At 40.5% G+C, this 21,884-nt stretch overlaps 1 protein-coding gene across 4 annotated transcripts in view; it reads right to left on the bottom strand.

The window, feature by feature from the left end:
• Positions 1-956: 956 nt before the first annotated feature.
• The window catches only part of igsf5b (immunoglobulin superfamily, member 5b), a 35,160-nt gene continuing 14,232 nt past the window's right edge, over positions 957-21,884 (bottom strand). For 3 of the 4 annotated variants that reach the window (XM_020047564.3, XM_020047573.3, XM_020047584.3), the window contains 6 exons: positions 15,619-15,918; positions 13,501-13,632; positions 9,563-9,587; positions 6,699-6,787; positions 6,384-6,454; positions 957-3,313 (listed from right to left, as the gene is read on the bottom strand). In XM_020047564.3, coding sequence (XP_019903123.1) covers positions 3,221-3,313; positions 6,384-6,454; positions 6,699-6,787; positions 9,563-9,587; positions 13,501-13,632; positions 15,619-15,918 — 710 coding nt within the window. In that variant the 3' untranslated portion in view covers positions 957-3,220. The remainder of the gene's footprint in view (positions 3,314-6,383; positions 6,455-6,698; positions 6,788-9,562; positions 9,588-13,500; positions 13,633-15,618; positions 15,919-21,884) is intronic. The other variant, XM_020047578.3, reaches the window with a different exon arrangement.

The following is a 21,884-nucleotide window of genomic DNA, read 5'->3' as shown; positions in this document are numbered from 1 at the left end:
AAGTGTTTCACCTTACGGTTCACGGCTTCCGTACCAGAGCAAAACTAAAAGCAAAATTCGAAAAGTGTATACATGACGGTATTGTAGCATGAGAACAATAGATAATGTCGGCTTAAAGAGGGCTTAAAAAGGTACAGAAATAAGCAACACAAGTAACAGAACTGGAGAAAAAGTAACTGTGTCTGAAGAGTAACATAAACCGATGGACTAAAAAGCATACTAAGGTGTGTGTAACAGAGTATTAATATAAACAGATTCTTGTCTACTTAATACTTTAATTAGGGCTGTCAGATTCATTCAGTTAACTGGAGTTAAAGAGTTGAGCTCCCACAGACACACAGAAAAACTCATATCAATGTAGTTAATGTTCTATCAGTGGGTAAAATGACCTCATTTTATTTTCCAACTTCTAAGTTGACAGTCTTTATAATCAGGAAATGTGTAGTAATGCTAATAACCATGAATTACATAGTATACACACTATAGTTCACTGGGGGGAAAATGCTATCACATTTCATAATTTATTATCTGTACTAGATTGTTAAATCAGCCAATAAATGGTATGGACATACTTATCTAGAATCCATCCATTAGTCTATAGTATATCATAATGACAAAGTATAGATTTTATTTACATTTCCTCAAAGTAGATAATAATATTAATAACCTTTCTTCCAACTATCTCTCTTCATCAGTCTTCAAAGTTGCAATCTCTTGCACATTGCCATAGCAACGTGATTCATGCAGATTTGAGCCAAAAATTCCAAGCAGAACATGATAGGTTTTAACACCTTAATAGATAGTACAGCTTGTTTATGCAGTTTATGCCTACAGTACCAGTCAAAAGTTTGGACGCACCTACTCATTCAAGGACATTTCTTTAGAAAGTGTACAAAAAAATGTATCAAGAAAAACAGAATGCAATGATGTGCAAATCATTTAAACACTATATTCAATAGAAAATAGTACCAAGACAACATGTTGAAACCGAGAAATGTTAATGTTTCTTGGAAAATACATGCTTACTTTGAATTTGTATGTTTATCTATTGTGGCAAATACACCCACATTGGAGAAGGCTAATGGATGCCTGAACATTCCAATGTGATTATTATAATAATTAAATTTTTTTTTTTTTTTTATATTGTAAGAGCCATACCACTACGTAACACAAAATGGGCCCATGTGCTCCTTGTTATGTATGACAATGTAAAACCTAAAAACTTTTTTTGATGAGGGTGAGTGGAACATTCAGCTGTTGACAGGATGATTAACACAGCTATCGGCTTACACAACGGCTCTGAATGATGAGCCCATGACTGAGTGGGGTTCAGGCTATTGGGTTTCTTAATTCATATCACTGACTATAGACAGTGGATATGGATGTATATTAGTGAAAAAACTATAATATACACATGGATTTTGCAATTCTGTTTTCTTTAAGAGTATGCATTTGTGGACACTTAACATTGCAGTATTATTCAACCTAAGTGATCCTCAAATAAACTTATTTTTAGAGTGTTAATAGGACATTTTTAACCAATAAACATGGCTGGTTATTTTCAAACAATGCTTGATTAAATGCATTTAAAAAGTTTAATCTTGATTCTTGGTTTTCTGTAGTCCTGTAGCTATATGTTTGACTGTGTATTCACCTGTCCTACTTGTGCTGTCTGGGGTGTGCAGCATATTTTCTTGTCTCAGAAGGGTAAATTACTTCAGGGACAATTATGTGAGCAGCAGGTTATGCAAGATGTTGATGGAATTGATTTGGAAAAGTAGGTGGATTGAAGTTAGTCAATCAGTGAATTGACCAATGAAGCTAATTGATAATTTCTGTAATGGAAAGTGCCTGGCACTAAAAACCCAATGTAACTTGGACTGTTCTGTAAACCATGTTATTTTTTTTAACTACACCCACTTTTCATTTTTTCAATGTTGTTATTAAACCAGTTTAAACACCTGTAATAAAAAGAAACCAGGCAAAGCCTGTGAAGTGTTAGTCTATCCTGAACAAATCCTTATATCCACCAGAACTGTTTTATTTCAGGCTTCCTTTTACGTAGCTACATTAAGTGGTAGCCAGCTAAGTGTTTTCTGTCCTGTACCTCAAGTATAATGCGTTTTGACTGTTACGGGAAGCGAATGCAGGACCTTTTGCTCCAGAGTCCGCGTATCTAACCACTACGCTATTTAACAAGGGTTGGTCGTTCAGCCAGCCAGCCAGTCAGTCAGTCAGCCAGTCAGTCACGGACTCAGTAAGAGACATTCACTCTTCTAGGCCGGCTCCGCTTACACAGTCCGGCAATAAGATAACAAACCTACTTAGACTGCCTGTTAGCATCCATTTTGTGTTGTTTTAACACCTGCCGCATGCCATTACACAGCATTTCATGTTAAAGGCCAGTTTCTGGACACTAAGTCTAGTGTAGGACTAAAAATAATGCTGAATGGAGTTCTCCATTGACCTAGATTGTTTTAGACCCAGACTAGACAATGAGTCCTTTTAATTTGTTCAAGGGATTTGCAGCAGAGAACTGAAAGAAATAGGATTTATGAAAAACCAGTGTGAGGTATGTGCACCAGAGCACCGATTTCTGTTGGACTGTCAGGTGTATGAAGATATTGGTGATGAGTGTTGTAGCTGGCAATGGTGACAGAGGCATGTTGTTTTGGCAAACAACATGTAATTTGTTGAGGTGACTGTTAGATGCGAGACTGTGAATTTCATTGCCCATGTCCAGGATGGGTAAGATAGTCATTTGCTATAGTGTTGCAAAACATGAAACCAGTTCTGGAAACCAGGCTTTAGCCAGATCAATAAAAATAGCCACACAGTGACTGTTGATTATAGCAAATATTATGTGATGTAGGATCTTCAGTGTTGCTAATGTAAACCTTATGACCAGCTCTGAAGCCTGACTGCACTGCAAAGAGAAATCATTTGGGGTCAAAATTGTGGGTCAACTCACAAAATTGTGGTTGACAGTCCTTCTCTGATCTTGGGGGAATTTTTGTGAGAAGTTACTAGTGACTAGTTGAACAGGCAGGCAGTAGGGCTGCAATAATAGAGGCACGCATCTTCAAAATGAAAAAGCATTGAATATTAACAAAAATTAAAACAGGAAAATATCCTGTTTACCCTGTTTATGATCATCGGCAGTGAAACATATATGTAATAGCAACATCGACCAAATATTATTTTTGAACCCATATCATGATTACACTGTTGTCACTCTTCTTATATTCTTGAAGCCATGTCCATTGTGTTCAGTTGGAGAATTACTGTTACTGGAAGAGACAACATCAGGGATCTGGAATTAAGAACAAATGGCAGACTGGACTAAATATTTTGTAATATTTTAACTTTTTACCTTGTGCAAAAGCACTGGAAGGATTATTTAAGAATCAGAAGAAACTCATTACCAACCTACAGTGCATTAGCCACATGCCATTGTCCGATTACTGTTAACTGGCATGAGGTATATGAATTTGTTTCCAATATCCATCAATATCCAAATCAAGAATTGGCCAATATGTTGGAATATTTTAAATGTTGGAACAATCGTAGAAGCTCTGTGAGCATATTAAATTGACTAAAATGTTTTAATCAATTTATCCAGCAAAACACACAACACTTTTAGTTAGCCAATAAGCAGGTTAATTAACAATACAGCAGTTGTACAATGAGTTTCCTTTCAGTCAGTCACTTGCACTGTGGAATTATATGACTGTATGTTTAATTGGAAGTTAAATGTGCCTAGATAATGAGAACAATAGATTCTCTCTCTGTAGGTCACGCTCTGCCAACCTCAGGAATGTGGAATGTTTACACTGACCATTTGGCATGGGGGTTCTTGTGGAGATGTGATCTGTGATAGGTAGACGCCCTTCATGTATATAATCGCTAGCAACTGCTAAATTCTAACAACATGCACAACTTCAACATAAATGTAATCATGCCCTAATGCTAAAAGGTTTTAAGCTAGCTGGAGCCCAGCTCGACCCTGATTACAATGATCACTTGCGCTGCATGACAGAATCTCATGCTTTTTTATTTTCAAGAGGATTTTTTTTTACACACTCTTCAACTTATGGTAAAAGCTGCAATTTATCTGTCCATTTTTATCACATTCTTCACGGGGGTTCATACTGTTTGCTGTTACTGCAAGGTTGTGTTTTTCTCTGTTCCCAATGAGAAAATAGGTTGGTTTGTTCCTGTGGTGAATATGAATGTAAGTACTATAAGCGAGCCATCCCTACTTTGTCCTCTGGGTGGTTCATGCTTGTGCTGAAGTCATTCTCTATCTTCCCTATAGAGCCATATCTGCTCTCAGGAAGAGCATTGCTGTGACATTGGTGGCACAGCGCTATCTGTGGTTAACCATATTGCCCCTCCCCAAGTATGATAGGCCTGTTAGCGGTCTTGTTTATTCAGATTGCCCTTTTTGGTAATGTTGTCTGGAGGAGAGGAAGATGCTTAATGACACGTTTTCCTCCTGTGAACCCTTTTCTGGGAGAGGCTAAAAGTAACTGCTCCTTCAGGTGTGGTATTCTTGTGTTTCGGTCTTCAAGTCCAGCACCCTTAGTCCCAGGGTGGGAACTTTTGTCTTTGGCCCACCAGCTGGGCAAAATCTCTGAGAGAGGACTGCCCATGAATGTCATTGACGGCTAGTGTTAGACCGTGTATAAGACGATGTTCTCCTACCTGTAATCTGACTCTGGTCCTAGCCTCTTGTGGGAGATCTCCACACATTGTAGCTTGTTGTTGGCCTGAGATTCTATGACATGGAACCTGAGTTACTGTCCAGGTGCAATTGCTTGCAGGCTTTTGACCATTTAGCTTTTCCCCCCCTTTGCATCTAACGACCAACGTACATGCACATTTCTATGTACCAGATTTTGGGTTCAGCTTGTACAACCAGCTCTTTGCTTTGCGATGCCAGTCGAGACCGAAGCACGGTCCAAACAGTTGCAGTAAACAGTGGGAAACAATGGCCGTAGTGGGTACCCATTTACCAGTAGCAGTACCCTAGACACTTTTGGAATTGTGGCCTGTGACAGACATTTGCAAGTGTGGCCTGTGGCAAGATTGGGTTTTGCCTCACGTTAGTAAGATTTTATTGTCTTGATGTTCCATCGCCATAATGTGTTGTTGCATGATGTTGATGTGGAGGTCTAGGTAGCCACTGTGTCCATGTTGCCCCAGCAAATCAGGAAAGCTGCCCTAGAGCTCAATATTTACTGTCCCACTTCACCAGTGTAACGGTGCTATTGAGTTATCCCCTATAGTGACCGACCGAAAGCGAACTTGGGATTATGAAAATAACCAGGGTCCCCTGAGGGAGAGGAGAAGTACCTACTCTTTGATGGCCCAACACAGTTCACTATCAGTCACGGTGAAGAGCGGGCCTGAACCAGTGTAATCAGGGTTGGCCTGGGATATTATACCCTGGGAGGAAAAGCTCTGAGCAAACTCAACACCTGTTTGGCGTTAATGCATGATTTAATTGGATTTCAGGTTTTGCTCATCAGAAAGCTACCCTAAGTGTTTCACCTCATTCCCACCCTCAGGGAACCAAGGTCATATTTATAAACCCAAGTTAACCAGCTTGGATGCACAATATACATAGATGATCTCACTGAAAACGACAGTATTTAGTTACTGGCAGCATTCAAAATGGCACCCAGATATGGTTAAAGGTGCTGCACAATACACCACCAATAATGCTTACAGTCTTGTTACAATAAATGGACATATTAATGGATAGGGGGAGAAAATTCCCCTCTACAAAATTATGGATCAAAGAAATTACAAAACACGCTACACTTAGATGAAGATTGTAAAGGAGTGGACAAAACACCTGAAAAACTTAACAATATATAAATATCAAGGACATAATAAGGGTAAGGGCCACCTTTGGCCTTTAGAACAGCTCTAATCATCTTGACATCATCCTGGTGTTCATAAAAACACTTTTGGCCTCAAATTCCTTGGTTGTTATTTTGTCATGCAGAGCAATCATTCAACCCAATGACATCCACGAGATGGCTGCCCATAGAATTACAGATCCCCCACCATGTGTAACAACTGGCAGCAGATATTGCTGAGGGCATCCTTTCGCTTTCTTCCAAAGTAAACCAGTCCAGATGTAGGAAATAGAGTGTGACACAAAGGTATTGTCCTACAGTATATAGTGAATGGGGTGCCATTTTGGATGCAGCTATTGAGATTTAGCTGACCCGCTGCCAGGGGAGGTGGATCTAGATGAATGTCCTGCTGTTCCCATCAATGTGAGAAGTGCCAGAGCCATGGGGCTGCAGTAAAGAGACTGACTCTGCATTATTCAGCAGCAGTAAGTTGCTCTTTCCCTCTCTCCTTACCTTGTGAGCACTGATGGAACCTGTCTGGCAGTGGGCTCCTGAAGTGACAATGAGGTCACCCCATTCAGGGCCTGACGAATGAGAAACAAGCATTTAACTGACTCGACAAGCTCTTGGACCATTTCACTGATAGTACAGAAGCTTAAGATTGTACATGGCATTATATGACACCGTAACAGTAACATTTAATGCTGTTAGGAGCATAGTATAATGTATGAATTCACAGACAAAATAGCCCATTAATTCTAATAGTCCAACCCTACAAGTTAATGTGTCAAAATGAGGAGCAGGGCTTTTGGTCAACCAGACTCTCACCTGAGTAGCCCTCTGTGGTGTATCCCAAGTTGACCTTCCCTTGTGTCGCCTCAGCAACAGAGCTTCTCTCTCTTTCTGATTCATCTATCCTGTGGAAACCCAGAGAAAGGCCAATGGAAATATCTATTCCTATTACACAAACATTACAGAAGCAGTGGCTTAAGCTGTGAGCTACAGTATGCTTGAACTTTCAATTGCTTTTTCTTGTTTCAGTCTTAATACAGTTTTTAATAACCATTTATGTTTATTAGTGTTAGACCATTATCGTTTTTTTAAAGCTGATGCCGATACTGATAATTTGGGATTGAAGTGGCCAAAGATAACCAATTTTATATGCCAATATTCCCCATCTTTAAATTCTAGTAAAATTTACACCTGAAGAATTCCATATGCAATACAGACACAAAACTTACTTTAAAATAATAATTTTTTTTCATTTTCTAATACATTTCCAAAGAGGGCAGAGATCTGCTGTAATGTATTTTGGTTTAAAAGCAGTAACCTTTAGTATTCAATTAAACTAAGCATTAGAACCACAATGCTATGTAAAATAATTTTCACTTCCCTGAGCAGTTTTGTTGAATTTAAAGATATATATTTAATTTCAATTTCAACCCTTGTTTGAAGGAAACACAAGATCTAACAAGTTAAATTTTTAATAAACAATAAAAACATAAATTGAATGTGTACGTGGCACATTGTTGTCAGAGCTGGTGAAGTATTATTTTAATTTACAGCTGTAGTTTGCGTCAAGGTTTAATATCCAAAGTCTCAAATAGGAAAATACTTTATCTTGCTTGATGTCAGAGTTGAGAAGCAGGACATGAGGCGCAGAGCTGTAGAACATCCTTTTAATAGTTCTTTTAGTTTTTTTAAACAAAACAACAAAAGGAGAGTATAACCCTAAACTGAAGGGCAGCAAACACAAAGCTAACTCCAAACAATGACCAATAAACTGAAAGGCAAACAGAACGACATAAATAGGGTCCCGAATTAGAGACATGAGACACAGCTGACTCTAATTGGGGAGAACAGAATACAGTACCGCAGTACCTCCAGCAAGGACCTGAGAGTACCCCCCCCCCCCCCCCCTCCCCCAGGCGCGGACTCCCGACCGCAAGATGGGAACATCCATGGCGTGAAGGGTGGGGCGCCAGGTGGTCGCTTCGACCCGAAGCAGGACGGATGCCGGGACTGGTGGAGGCTCCGACCCAAGAGTCGGACATAGCTCAGGGCAGGGGACTGGCACTGGCACTGGCACCCGGTCCCTGAGTGTGGGAAGCAGAAGAGGCTCTCCTTCCGCCTCCCAAGGCTGCAGGGGCTCTCTCCAGAGCCCCATGAGTGTGGTGGCAGGAGTACCTCGTCTTCCTCCTCTGATGACTCTGGGTACTCCTGCTCCCAGTGTTGCAGGGGCTCCCTCCTGAGCCTCCACGAGTATGGCGGCAGGGGCTCTACCCCCCTCCCCCCCTGAAGGACCCCATAGCCCCCCTTCCAAAAATCGTACGCGGGGTCTACTGGGCTGCCTGCTCGGGCTGCCTCCGGGAATGCGGACGTTGTCCCCACAGGGCCTACCCCGCCGCCCAGGACCCCTGGTCCAGAACTAGACCACGGAGGTACAATCAGAGAAAACAAAATACATCTGTCTCTAATTGGGGAGAACAGAAAACAGTACCGTAGAGATGCCTACAGGCACATCTGCAGTCAGGTCCTGACAGTGGCCCCCAGGCGCATGGAGATGCCTGGAGATGCCTAGAGGCCCCCAGCCAGGACCTGACACTTGATTGTTCTTAAGACCACTGAAAAATTAAAGGCTGATCAACTACATGAAAGGGATTATTGCTTAACCGATATCCAAGGGCCAATAACAGCTGAATTAGTAAAAGGCAAAAACTGGTGCAGATAATCGACCAGGCCGATAATCAGTCTAACACAAATTTTTATCATTTCATATTCTTGTTTGCTTCTCCCAGAGGTCGACTGACATTTTTGCATGACGATTTTGCATGAGACACTTCCTTTTTTTTATTACTGTCTCCATCTATCTCTCCAGAATCAGCCAGTATTAGGCCTTTGTGTATTGTATTGGGCTTGTGAAATGAACTGTTTGACCAGAGTGGAGTAAGAAAACACCTGTAATTCCCAAACATTTGAGCTACAAACCTATACATTACATGGTCATCCTGTCACTTATACAGCCTACACTACAGTTAATTTCATTCAGGGTTGAGTTGTCTAATCACAAAAGAAACATCTGAAATGGAATATGGTGGGAGCCACAAACTAATGAATACCTATCATTGTACATTAGATAGCAGTAAAGGCCAAATATCCTTCTATTTCAGAATAGAAAATAAATTGGTAACAACTGTACAGGTCCTACAACCTAAAATCACATTGTTAAATGATTCATGGTATGACCAATTTCAAACAATTCCATATTGTAGTTTAGCATATCACACATTATGGCCAAAAAACCTCAAAGAGTTGTTTCTCTCTCTAAGACATTGTCTCCCTCTCTGATTCAGAACCATACAAATACATGTCTTTGGTTAGACTTATTTACTAAGACCTACTATATGCTGAGTCCCAGCAACAGCTTGTGTAAAGGACTAATGGAAATTTGAATCAATAGGATGAGGTTGTGATAGATCACTCTGACAATTTTTTTCTGTGGAATCAATGAGTAGTCACATCCTCTAAAGTATTTAAACATAATCCTGGATCTTCATTTTTAGCTATGTCCAAAATGTTTTTAATACCCTAACCAAAGCTAATGTCTGCACCTTTTCAAATAAAATAAGTTCTCACATTAACAAGCCAGCTGAGAGGTTAGAAAGTATTACACAAGAGCATCACATTCTTACCGTCTTGTCATGTGTTTACTTGATTCTGAAAGACAAAATAATCCAGATTTAGGTCCGAAAATGAAAGAAAGTAATGTTGGTTAATGGCATTCTGAGGAGTTTATAAAGTATATGAGATGGAACATACCTGTTTTAAACAATTACTTTTGTGCTTAAATAGTTAAATAGTAAAATGTGGACATTGTGAAAAAAAAACTGCCCTTCTGTCCCCGGGCAAGAATTTTAAATGTAATTGCTCATCATGGAAGCTCCCCACAACTATTCAATTTGTAAGGGTTTGATCAAATGCAGAAAGCAAATCTCAGATGGACCTTGTGCAAACTGACAAGTATCTATTTTCTCTTTCTAGTCCCATGCTCAATATGTCAACACAAACAAATGAGCAGTACAGGAATTAAAACCAACATTTTACTGAGTGGACGGGTGTTCTTAAATTTAAACTTAAATTGTCTTTAAGTTTAAACAAGTAAAATAAAAACCGGACTGAAATATACAAAATATGTATAATGCCAAGGATTTCTTCCTCCCACCGGAAAGAAAATGTGATTGAATTGTTGACAACACACTATATTATACTATTATTAACAGCCTGGGCATTCAGGTTGCAATGAATGATAATATATAAGTACATAAAAGTGCGTATTATTATTTAAAATGTGGGTGCCACTTTAAATTACGTTTAGATTATAAATTCTTCATACCACACCTATGTGCTGTTCTTAGCCAAAGCCAAAGCCAAAGCCAAAGCCAATGCCAAAGCAGCTCTGTGAATATATCACTAAAGAATGCAACATTTATGTTTATAAAGCATGACATAAGGTTACCGGTGCTTCATAGGACATTTATATCATGCTTATGAAAGCATTGTAAAATCTGTCTGTAGGCTATATTTAAAGCAGCACCAAAATTGGTCGAATTAGGTTTTTGAAATGTTGTCTATTAAAATGGTCATCCACCCTCAGAAATGCAAATCATTACAGTTGGGGAAAGCCTAGGTTTCCATTAGTCAGGAAAGTTTGTTGTTTTATCATGATATAACTCCTATGTGGCCCATGTGTGAAATCTAAATATAGCGCATCATCACGTTAAATTCTTGGGAATGGTGCTGGGCTGTAACAGACTATCACATTTCATAATACTTTAAAAACAATGGCTTGTTCTCCAGATGGCCAAATCAAGCACTAAATGGTGTTGGCATACTTATGTGTGGACCACATCCAACCATCTATATTGTCATGTCAATATATTATTATATATAATGTTAAAACATCCTCAAAGTACCCACTGTGTTGTCAGATTAATATACTTTCTTCCACCAACTACCATCACGCAAAGCAGTTTGTGCAGTATTCTCTGCTTTCAGACTAGAGAATTTTGAAAAATGTTGGTGGAATCCCATGATGGGCTTTGGTTTCAGTAACCATATGTATTGAATGAGTTGTGTCATGCATTATGGGTAACATTGGCTGAGCAACTGGTTGATGCAGCATGCAACCTAAACGGAATTGGTATCACCAGCCCGAAGCATAGCAGCAAGATGTTTTGATCAGGAGATGCTGACAATAGTTGAGCGCATGGTGGTATTAAACAAACTGAATGTACAAACGATGCCTGCCAGTTGAGCTTAGTGATGTGTGTCATATTCACACACAGACAAATGATGCGTGTCCACTGGTCGGAGTGAAGTGTGACTTGCCGACAGACAGACAGAATCTTGTCACAGTTATGACTGAGAGGAAGCATTATGCATTCCTCCGTTAACTTTTTTATATTTAAAGACTTGTGTAGCAAGGAGAAATAATTTGAGCTAGAAGCACATTATAGGAATTTTGGGTTTTCAAATATAATCAAATACCAAATAAAAACATTTTGCCCAATCGTCATTTAGCTTTCTTACTGCATCTGATGCCTCGAAATACGTGCAAAATACTGCAAATGCAGTGCTCATTTCTTTTGGGAAGCAGACAAACTCAGTAGCCTGATGACAGTTAAGTTTATTTATCTTTTAGGGGGATCTATTGGTTACTAACTTATGACACAGCATCCTTGACTTCCTAAGCCCCAGGTCCTGGCTAAGTCCAAAACAACTCTTTAACAATAATTGTACAGATGGTGCCTGCCGTAGCAGTAGATAGATAAAACAGGCTCTTTTTCAGGAAAGAAAATGCATACATGCATACATTACAAAGTTATTCAAATGTATCACCCTTCTGTTCAAAATAATTGTAATGAGTGTATTTCCCTTCAGTGTGTTGGATTACCCCACAGAGAAGTCATGCAGTTTTCATTAACATACTGTATATTTTTTATGGCATTGCTTCAGAAAACCTGTTTATGGGTTATGGCCTTATTAGGCTGTTAGTAACATCATATAATTTGAATCTCTTTCATGATTCGATATTGTCACACACTGATTTCATTCACGCTTGTCTTGTGTTCCACCCCCCCATGTGTCTTACAGGGGTTAAATTGGCGTTTGGGAAGTAGGGGTTCTAACTTTGTCTTTTATATTTCCTGGGTACCAAACCTCAGTCTGCCCTGACCTGATCCCGCCTGCCTGTAAAATGTCTTTTGATAGTTAACATAAACATTTCCTGCACTCCATCCACCTGTGTCTGCATTTGGGTTTCTCTTCTGAGCTTTGACAGAATGGCCATAACAGACCCAGCAGATAACGACCAGCTCCGGAATGCGGTGTCCCTTCTAGGTGCCGCAACGAGGAGGCATGAAGATCGCCTCCAGGGCATGATGGAATGACTTCAGTCCATGGCGGGTTGCCACGTCACTGCCTTCAATGCTCCGCGTGAACAGTTTCAGGGCTATCTGTTGGGCAGCAGACCACGACGGAATCGCAACACTACACGCAACAGCGTTTCTCCTCTGGCCCCTCCTACAGCCGTCCCTGTTTCCCACAGATCGCTCCAGATAACATATCTTATCAGCGGCTGTGAGTGAGGGCCCTTGCCTGGTCTACTGTGATATGGAAACAACAATTCCCAGTCTGCATCCTCTACACCATCCGTCCAATGTCCCGGAACCCTCCGGCGCTTCGGTCATCGTGACACCCCAAAATAACCTGAGCCTCTCCAAGACCGGCAGAGAACTGCTGAGTCCTCGCCAATGGAGCCCATGCAACTGGGTAGGGCATGACTGACCCCTGCAGAGCGGCAGCGGAGGATCAGCAGCCACAGCTGACTATACTGCAGGAATCCAGCTCATTTCATCGCCACCTGGCTGTTAGAAGAGCAGGCTCTTTAGAAGGTGCGGGTAGTCTGTTGGCGGAGGTGGCAATACCAGCTGTTTGTCCCAGATTTGGTCTGGTCCCGACTTCTGGAGTGGGGCCATACATCTATCCTGACCTGTAACCCGGGCTCCCACCGGACTCTTGTCTTTATCCACCACCAATTCTGGTGTCCAACCATGTGGACAAATGTTCCCTACACAACTCGCTCCCCTGTTCAGTTATAGGCCTCTCTTTCGTCAAGTGCTCCAGGAACTACCTGCCAGAACCTGGACCGGGAAATGGAAGTGAATGTACGAAGTCCCCGGAAACGATCTCCCCCGGTTCATTGGCTCCCTTTTCATCTCCAGGGTCATTAGCCTGTCTGCTGTTCATCTCCTACTCTGCACCGTTAGGGTTCACCCCACCTTTCATGTCTCCAAGGTCAAGCTTGTTTATGCTGCCCCTCTGCCCCTGCTCCTGATATAACTGTCATATTGTTCAACCTAGCAAATTATAGTGATGACTATTCTTCTGTAATTTGAAGTTGGTCATGCATTAAAAATCCTGTGCCCTTGCCAATGTTGGCTTGGGGCACACAGCAGAGTTAATGCATGTGACCACCTAATTTCTTTATTATACTTTAATCGTTGTTCCTGTGAAGGTGGGGCAGGACACTTTTCATTGAGCAGTATTAAAAGAAAAGAAATGCGCTTACTTGCTTTTCTCCTTTGTTTGTAACAGAGGGCAATGCAGACACTCAGCAGCATAAGCAGAAGAATGGCGGACAATGACGCTGTTCCCGCGATTAGAGCAATGCTGTTGTTGCATACATTCTCCACCTCTGCAACTGAATAAAGGTTATTAATTAAGTTCAGTCCCAAAGAAGCAAATTTTTTTATTCATGTCCTCTTTTAATATTTGATGTATGATGTATTATCAGGGTTTCCTGTGATTGTGGCAAGTACATGGAGCTCATAGCATGATTCAGTGCATTTCAGGATTAGTTAAAACAAAGAGGAAAAGCTGTGAGGAACTAGTAGAGTGAGTGCATTAAATCACCCATGCCATATGCACTAATGCACCCCCGTACCATCATGGATGTTAATTTTTGAAATGTGCACTGATAACAAGCAGGATGTTCGCGGCATCCATGATTCCCAAAAATAATTAATAATTTTGATTTGTCAGACCACAGAACAGTTTTCCAGCTGATCTTTAATGAGATTGAGTCCAGAGAACACAATGGCGTTTCTGGATCTTGTTTATACCTGGTTTCTTTTTTGCATGGTAGAGTTTTAAGCAAGGCTTTCCCTGAAAAAGACATTGTCTGGATGGCATGTGCACAAATCCACCCCCATACCATCACTGATGCAGGCTTTTGAACTGTGCACAGATAACCAGCCAGATGTTCCCTCTCCTCTTTAGCCCATGATTCTGAAATAGATTTTGAGATTTTGATTTGTCAGACCACAGGACAGTTTTCTACTTCGCCTCAGTCCATCTTTAATGAACTTGGGCCCAGACAAGGCAGATGCGTTTCTGGATCTTGTTTATATCTGGGTTCTTTTTTGCATTATAGAGTTTAAATTGCATTTGTGGATGCAGCGATGTACTGTGTTCACATACAATGGTTTTCGGAAGAGTTCCTGAGCCCATTCAGAGATTTCCACTACAGAATCATGTCTGTTTTTAAGGGGGCCTGAAGATCATGGCCATCCAATATTGGTTGTTGTCCTTTTCTCTGAATCTTTTAATTATATTATGTATCATAGATGATGACTGCCCTAAACTCTTTGCAATTTTACTTTGAGAAACGTATTCTTAAATAGTTTTACTATTTGCCTGCATAGTCTTTCAGAGAGTCGTGAAATACCACAGATTGTTCATGGTACTGAGATGAAGACATTGACTGGCCCACCGTAGGACAATCACATTTTGTTCTTGAGCCACTTGTTTTGGCATGTTGTTGCTTTGGCAGGTTGATTTCCTCCCAAACTTTATTTCTTTTAGTGGGCTGAGGCAGGCTCTTTTGCAGTATTTCCCAGTATTTTGCTCCATCCATTCTTCCTTCAAATTTAATAAGATGTTCAGTCCCTGGTGATGAGAAGCATATCCACAGCATGGGCAGTCTTATCTTTGCTCCATACATAGTACACTGAGGTTTGGCCAAAAACATATATCTTGGCCTCCACAAAACCTTCTCTCATCTCAAAGTTAGGTCACTTTTATGCTTTCTCTGTCAAACCGAAGACATACTTTTTGGGTAACTGATTCTTATTGCCATGTATTGAGCATAGCTGTTGATATGGTTGACTGATACACCATTACCCAACTTCCAGCCAATGAACTATGTATCTCCTTTAAAGGGATTGTTGGTCTCTGTGGCTTCTCTCTTTTCTTGGGTATTCCTGAGGAACCCATTGCACACTTTTTTTTACAAAGAGCACACTTGCTACTAAGCTGACAAATCTAGGTGCACGCAAATACATTTAAAGGATTCTTTTTAGGATTGTATCTACTGATATTACTAAAAAAACTCACAGAGAATAAGAATTCATCACATTTCTAAGTGTTATTGTCCTTTAGGAGTGAATCTGTCCCTTTTTGCACTACTAGCTAAAGATAAATATGTGGTCTTGGATAAATATAGCATACTGCTGCTGATATTCTACACAAGTAGATACACATGTATGAAGACCAATCCACAGTCTTCCTACCAACCTCAATATGAGGAACAAAAACAAATCCCCACAATCTGCTTTCATTGATCATTAATGACAAAAAAAAAGAACCCACTAGAGTGTGTGAAAGAGTGTGTGCTTGTGTTTCTCACCCACAGTCAGACGCACACTGCTGGCCTGGGGCGTGGGAAGGGCAGACACCGTGGCAAGGCACTCCACATGACAACTTACTGCAGCCTGGATGCTGAGGTTACTGTGCAGGTTATAGAACCCATCCACATCAAAAGGTTGTTCAGTACTGATGCTGTACTGACCCTGGTCCACCTCTCTGCCATTCACCAGCCAAGTCAGACTGGGTGCTGGGTACCAGCCTACAGCTAGGCACTGAAATAGGACTTCCTCCCCCCTCATTGCAGTCTGGTTTCCACCTGTGATGGCCACGTTACCCCTTTCTGGAAGTAAAATAAAGAGTAGTTTATGCAGTTTTGACAGTTTAGTCAATTTTGCTAATTTGCCATTGTGTGAGTACTATTTAGCAAGTTAGGTCACAAGCAAACTTCTGTTTAGGCAATCAAAGAAATGTGCTGAGTTCAGTATGTCATATGAGTATATATAATACACTATATGACCAAAAGTATGTGGACACCTGACCATCACACCTACAGTTAGGTCCAGAAATAATTGGATACTGACACATGTTTTGTTATTTTGGCTGTTTACCAGTAACACACATAGTAACACACATCCAAACCAGAGTGGTTTAAGAACTACAGCTCTTTAATATGTAGTCCCCTCTTTTTCAAGAGACCAAAAGTAATTTGACAATTTATTCAAAAGCTGTTTCTTGGACAGGTGTGGGTTATTCCTTTGTTATTTCTTCTTCACTTCAAGCAGGTAAAAGGTCTGGAGTTGATTCCAGGTGTTGCATTTGCATTTGGAAGCTGTTGGTGTGAACCCACAACATGTGGTCAAAGGAGCTCTCAATGCAAGTGAAACAGGCCATCTTTAAGCTGCAAAAAAAAATCCACCAGAGATAGCAGGAAACGTAGGAGTGGCCAAATCAACAGTTTGGTACATTCTGATAAAAAAAGAATGCACTGGTGAGCTCTGCAACACAAAATGGCCTGGACATCCACGGAAGACAGCATTGGTGGATGATTGTAGGATCCTTTCCATGATAAAGAAAAACTCCTTCACAACATCCAGCCAAGTGAAGAACACTCTCCAGGATGTAGGCATATCATTATCCATGGTTCTACTATAAGAGATAACTTCATGAGAGCAAATACATAGGGTTCAACACAAGGTGCAAACCATATATAAGCCTCAAGAATAGAAAAGCCAGATTAGATTTTCCCAAAAAAATCAAAAAAAAAAACAGCCCAGTTCTGGAACAGCATTCTTTGGACAGATGAAACTAAAATTAACCTGTACCAGAATGATGGGAAGAACAAATCACAGAGAAGGTTTGGAATGGCTCATGATCCGAAGCATACCACATCATCTGTAAAACAAAGCTGAGGCAGTGTGATGGCATGGGCATTCGTGGCTTCCAATGGCACTGGGTCACTAGTGTTTATTGATGATGTGACAGAAGACAGAAGCAGCCGGATGAATTCTGAAGTGTGTAGGGCTATATTGTCTGTTCAGATTCTGCCAAGTTCAGCAAAGTCGATTGGAGAGCATTTCACTTTACAGATGGACAATGACGCAAAACATACTGTGAAAGCAACCCCGGACATTTTTAAGGCAAAGAAGTTTAATATTCTGCAATGGTCGAGTCAATCACCTGATCTCAATCCGATTGAGCATTCATTTCCCTTGAAAAAAACTTAGCGCAGAAATGCCCACGAACAAAGAACAACTGAAGACCGCTGCAGTAACGGCCTGGCAAAGCATCACAAAGAAGGAAACTCAGCGTTTGGTGATGTCCATGTGTTCCAGACTTCAAGCAGTCATTGCCTGCAAAGGATTTGTGACAAAGTATTATAAATGAACATTTTATTCATGATTGTGTTCATTTGTCCAATTACATTTCAGCCCCTGAAATAAGGGGTCTCTGTATAATCTCTGTATAATTTTTTTTGCAATTCCTAAACGTTTCATACAATATTTTTGTCCAACCCCTTGAATTAAAGCTGAAACTCTGCACTTCAATTGTATCTTGGTTGTTTCATTTCAAATCCATTGTGGTGGCATGGAGAGCAAGAATTATAAAAAATGTGTCAGTGTCCAAATATTTTCGGACCGAACTGTGCAGCATATATCAGCTTGTGGGACATCTCATTCCAAAACCATGGGCATTAATGGTTTTAACCCCCCCCCCCCCCCCCCCCCCCCCCCCCCCCCCCCCCCCCCCTTGCAGCTATAACAGCCACCACTCTTCTGGGAAGGCTTTCAACAAGATTTTGGAGTGTCTCTGTGGAAATATGTGCCCATTCAGCCAAAAGGTTTTAAGTTCATTATTTGTGCCCATTCAGCCAAAAAGTAAGGTTCATTACCAATTGTGGCCCTCATTGTTGACACGTAGACTTTCTCATTGGTACTTTTTAATTTACATAGCTATTCTGGGTTTGACACCATTCTACCTTTGTGAACCTATTAGCAAAACATTTTCTAAAAGCTATTGCTACATTCACAGGATCTCTATTTACTATCATTTCACACTGTACACACAGATGGGCAAAAAAGCATTTATGGTTGCCACTTCTACTGCATGGATTGGTCTTCAATCTGACCTAAAAATGCAGGAGCTTGTAGCACTGGGTATTTTTAAAGATAAATTGTAAATATTGGAGGACAACCAATCTAGTTGTCAGTGCTTTTCAAATTGTGCATCTTTTTTAATATCTTTGTATTTATTTGGTTATTTATTGTCACTGGATGGTATAGTTGCTGTATTTCGATTTCCCTATGTTTGTGTTGCGTGTTTTAAATACATTTTTTGTTTGTGGATGCCTGTCTTGGCCAGGACATTCCTGTAAAAGAGATTTTTAAGAGTCCTTTCCTGGTAAAATAAAAAATCCCCAAAAATCCCGAAGGAGTTCAGTGGGGTTGAGGACAGGGCACTGTGCAGGCCACTCGAGTTCCTACACACCAATCTTGTCAAACCCTGTCTTTATGGACCCGCTTTGTGTAGAGGGGCACATTCATGTTGGATCAGGAAAGGGCATTCCTCAAACCATTACCACAAAGTAGGAAGCACCCAATTGTCTAAAATTACATTTTTGTGAAATTCCAGTCAGACTTTTGTCAAAAACACAGTACTGAAACTGTTCTTGTTAAGGTTACAAATTACTTGTTGCTGAATGCTGACTCTGGAGAATGTTCTATCTTGTTGTAACTGGATCTTAGTACAGCTTTCGATACAATAGACCACAACATTTTAATTGACAGACTTAGAAACTGGGTTGGGATCTCAGGCATTGCACCAGATTGGTTCAAGTCATATTTGTCAAATAGGGCATTTGTAGTGTCCATTAACAATTATATGTCTTCCTCTGTGCTTGTCATATGTGATGTTCCGCAGGGTCCAATCCTGGGACCAATCCTGTTTTCTCTGTATATGCTTCCATTAGAGAGTATAATTCGGCAGCATGACATTTCTTTTCATTGTTATGCAGATGATACGCCCTTGTATATGTCGGTTAAGCCAAATTACTTGAGCAAGTGGTGTGTTCTGCGTAATTGCCTGGAAGACGTTACAAACTGGATGTCCAATAATTGTCTTCAGTTAAACACTAATAAAACCAAAGTTTAAATTTTTGGGCCCCCATCTATTTCGGATAAAGTTCGGTTGGCTCTAGGATCGCTAGCTAATAATATTGTGCCTGCGGCCAGAAATTTGGGAGTTTTCTTGGATCCAGATTTACAATTTGAATAGAATGCAAAAAAACAGGTGCAGTCATGATTTTACCAACTTAGAAACATTGCCAAAGTACGATCGGTTTTATCTTTTGAGGACACTGAGAAAATTATACATGCTTCTTTTTCATCACGCCTAGAATATTATAATGATTTGTTTACATGCCTCAACAATAAGTCCCTAGGTAAACTCCAGGTTGTACAGAATTCAGCTGCCAGACAAGCACTAAATCAAGGTTTCATTTAACCCCAGTGTTGGCAACTCTACATTGGTTACTGGTGAAGTTTAAAGTAGATTTAAAAATTTTACTTATCACTTTTAAGGTACTACATGGCCAGGCACCTGATTACATTAGTGACATGCTAAACCCATACTGCACATTTAGGCCTCTCAGATCAGCTGAAAAAGGTCTTCTGGCTGTTCCGGAAGTCTAGACTGAAAACTAAAGGGAATGGGGCCTTTGCTATACGGGCCTTTGCTATACGGGTCCCTAGACTCTGGACCACCATTGCACAGAATGTCAGAGACGCTACGTCAGTGCATTCTTTTAAATCTTACCTAAAAACAATTTTTTTATAGGATGGCTTTTACAAATATTGTATATTTTGTTTATTGTTTTTACTTTTTTTATTTGTTTATGTAATTCTATTTCTGTTTACAGTGGGGCAAAAAAGTATTTAGTCAGTCACCAATTGTGCAAGTTCTCCCACTTAAAAAGATGAGAGATGCCTGTAATTTTCATCATAGGTACACTTCAACTATGAGAGATGACTATGAGAGACTTCAACTATCAAAAATCCAGAAAATCACATTGTAGGATTTCTAATGAATGTATTGGTAAATTATGGTGGAAAATAAGTATTTGGTCAATAACAAAAGTTAATCTCAATACTTTGTTATATACCCTTTGTTTGCAATGACAGAGGTCAAACGTTTTCTGTAAGTCTTCACAAGGTTTTCACACACTGTTGCTGGTATTTTGGCCCATTCCTCCATGCAGATCTCCTCTAGAGCAGGGATGTTTTGGGGCTGTCGCTGGGCAACACAGACTTTCAACTCCCTCCAAAGATTTTCTATTGGGTTGAGATCTGGTGACTGGCTAGGCCACTCCAGGACCTTGAAATGCTTCTTACGAAGCCACTCCTTCTTTGCCCGGGCGGTGTGTTTTGGATCATTGTCATGCTGAAAGACCCAGCCACGTTTCATCTTCAATGCCCTTGCTGATGGAAGAAGGTGTTCACTCAAAATCTCACGATACATGGCCCCATTCATTCTTTCCTTTACACAGATCAGTCGTCCTGGTCCCTTTGCAGAAAAACAGCCCCAAAACATGATGTTTCCACCCCCATGCTTCACAGTAGGTATGGTGTTCTTTGGATGCAACTCAGCATTCTTTCTCCTCCAAACACGACAAGTTTAGTTTTTACCAAAAAGTTATATTTTGGTTTCATCTGACCATATGACTTTCTCCCAATCCACTTCTGGACCATCCAAATGCTCTCTAGCAAACCTCAGATGGGCCTGGACATCTATTGGCTTAAGCAGGGGGACACGTCTGGCACTGCAGGATTTGAGTCCCTGGCGGCGTAGTGTGTTACTGATGGTAGCCTTTGTTACTTTGGTCTTGTATGTCTTCCATTTTCTTATAATTGCTCCCACAGTTGATTTCTTCACATCAAGCTGCTTACCTATTGCAGATTCAGTCTTCCCAGCCTGGTGCAGGTGTACAATTTTGTTTCTGGTGTCCTTTGACAGCTCTTTGGTCTTGGCCATAGTGAAGTTTGGAGTGTGACTGTTTGAGGTTGTGGACAGGTGTCTTTTATACTGATAACAAGTTCAAACAGGTGCCCTTAATACAGGTAATGAGTGGAGGACAGAGTGGCCTCTTAAAGAAGAAGTTACAGGTCTGTGAGAGACAGAAATCTTGCTTGTTTGTGGGTGACCAAATACTTATTTTACAGAGGACTTTACCAATAAATTCATAAAAAATCCTACAATGTGATATTCTGGATTTCTTTTTCTCATTTTGTCTCTCATATTTGAAGTGTACCTATGATGAAAATTACAGGTCTCTCTCATCTTTTTAAGTGGGAGAACTTGCACAATTGGTGGCTGACTAAATACTTTTTTGCCCTACTGTATATTGTGAATAAATCACTTTGTGTAACTGTACTAGAAAAGTGCTAAACAAATAAAATGATTACTATAATACAATTGTCTTTGTATTCTGTAGCATTAAGATTACCCTTCACTGGAACTATGGAGCCTAGCCCAAGCCCTGAAACACAGCCCCAGACCATTATCCCTCTTCCACCGAACTTCACAGTAGGCACTATGCATTCCAGTAGGTGGCGTTCTCCTGGTATCTGTCAGACACAGATTCATCCATCTGATTGCCAGATAGTGAAGCATAATTCATCACTCCAGAGTTCAGTCCTTAACACCACGCCAAAGTACAGCTGCTCGGCCATGGAAACCCATTTCCTGAAACTCCCGAAGCATCAGCACACTTTTGCTGATGCAGATATCCAGAAGCAGTTACGAACTCTGTGG

The sequence above is a fragment of the Esox lucius genome, chromosome 1, assembly GCF_011004845.1.
Source record: "Esox lucius isolate fEsoLuc1 chromosome 1, fEsoLuc1.pri, whole genome shotgun sequence".
In the NCBI taxonomy this organism is placed as follows: domain Eukaryota; kingdom Metazoa; phylum Chordata; class Actinopteri; order Esociformes; family Esocidae; genus Esox; species Esox lucius.
This window is presented reverse-complemented; position numbering and strand designations above follow the sequence as displayed.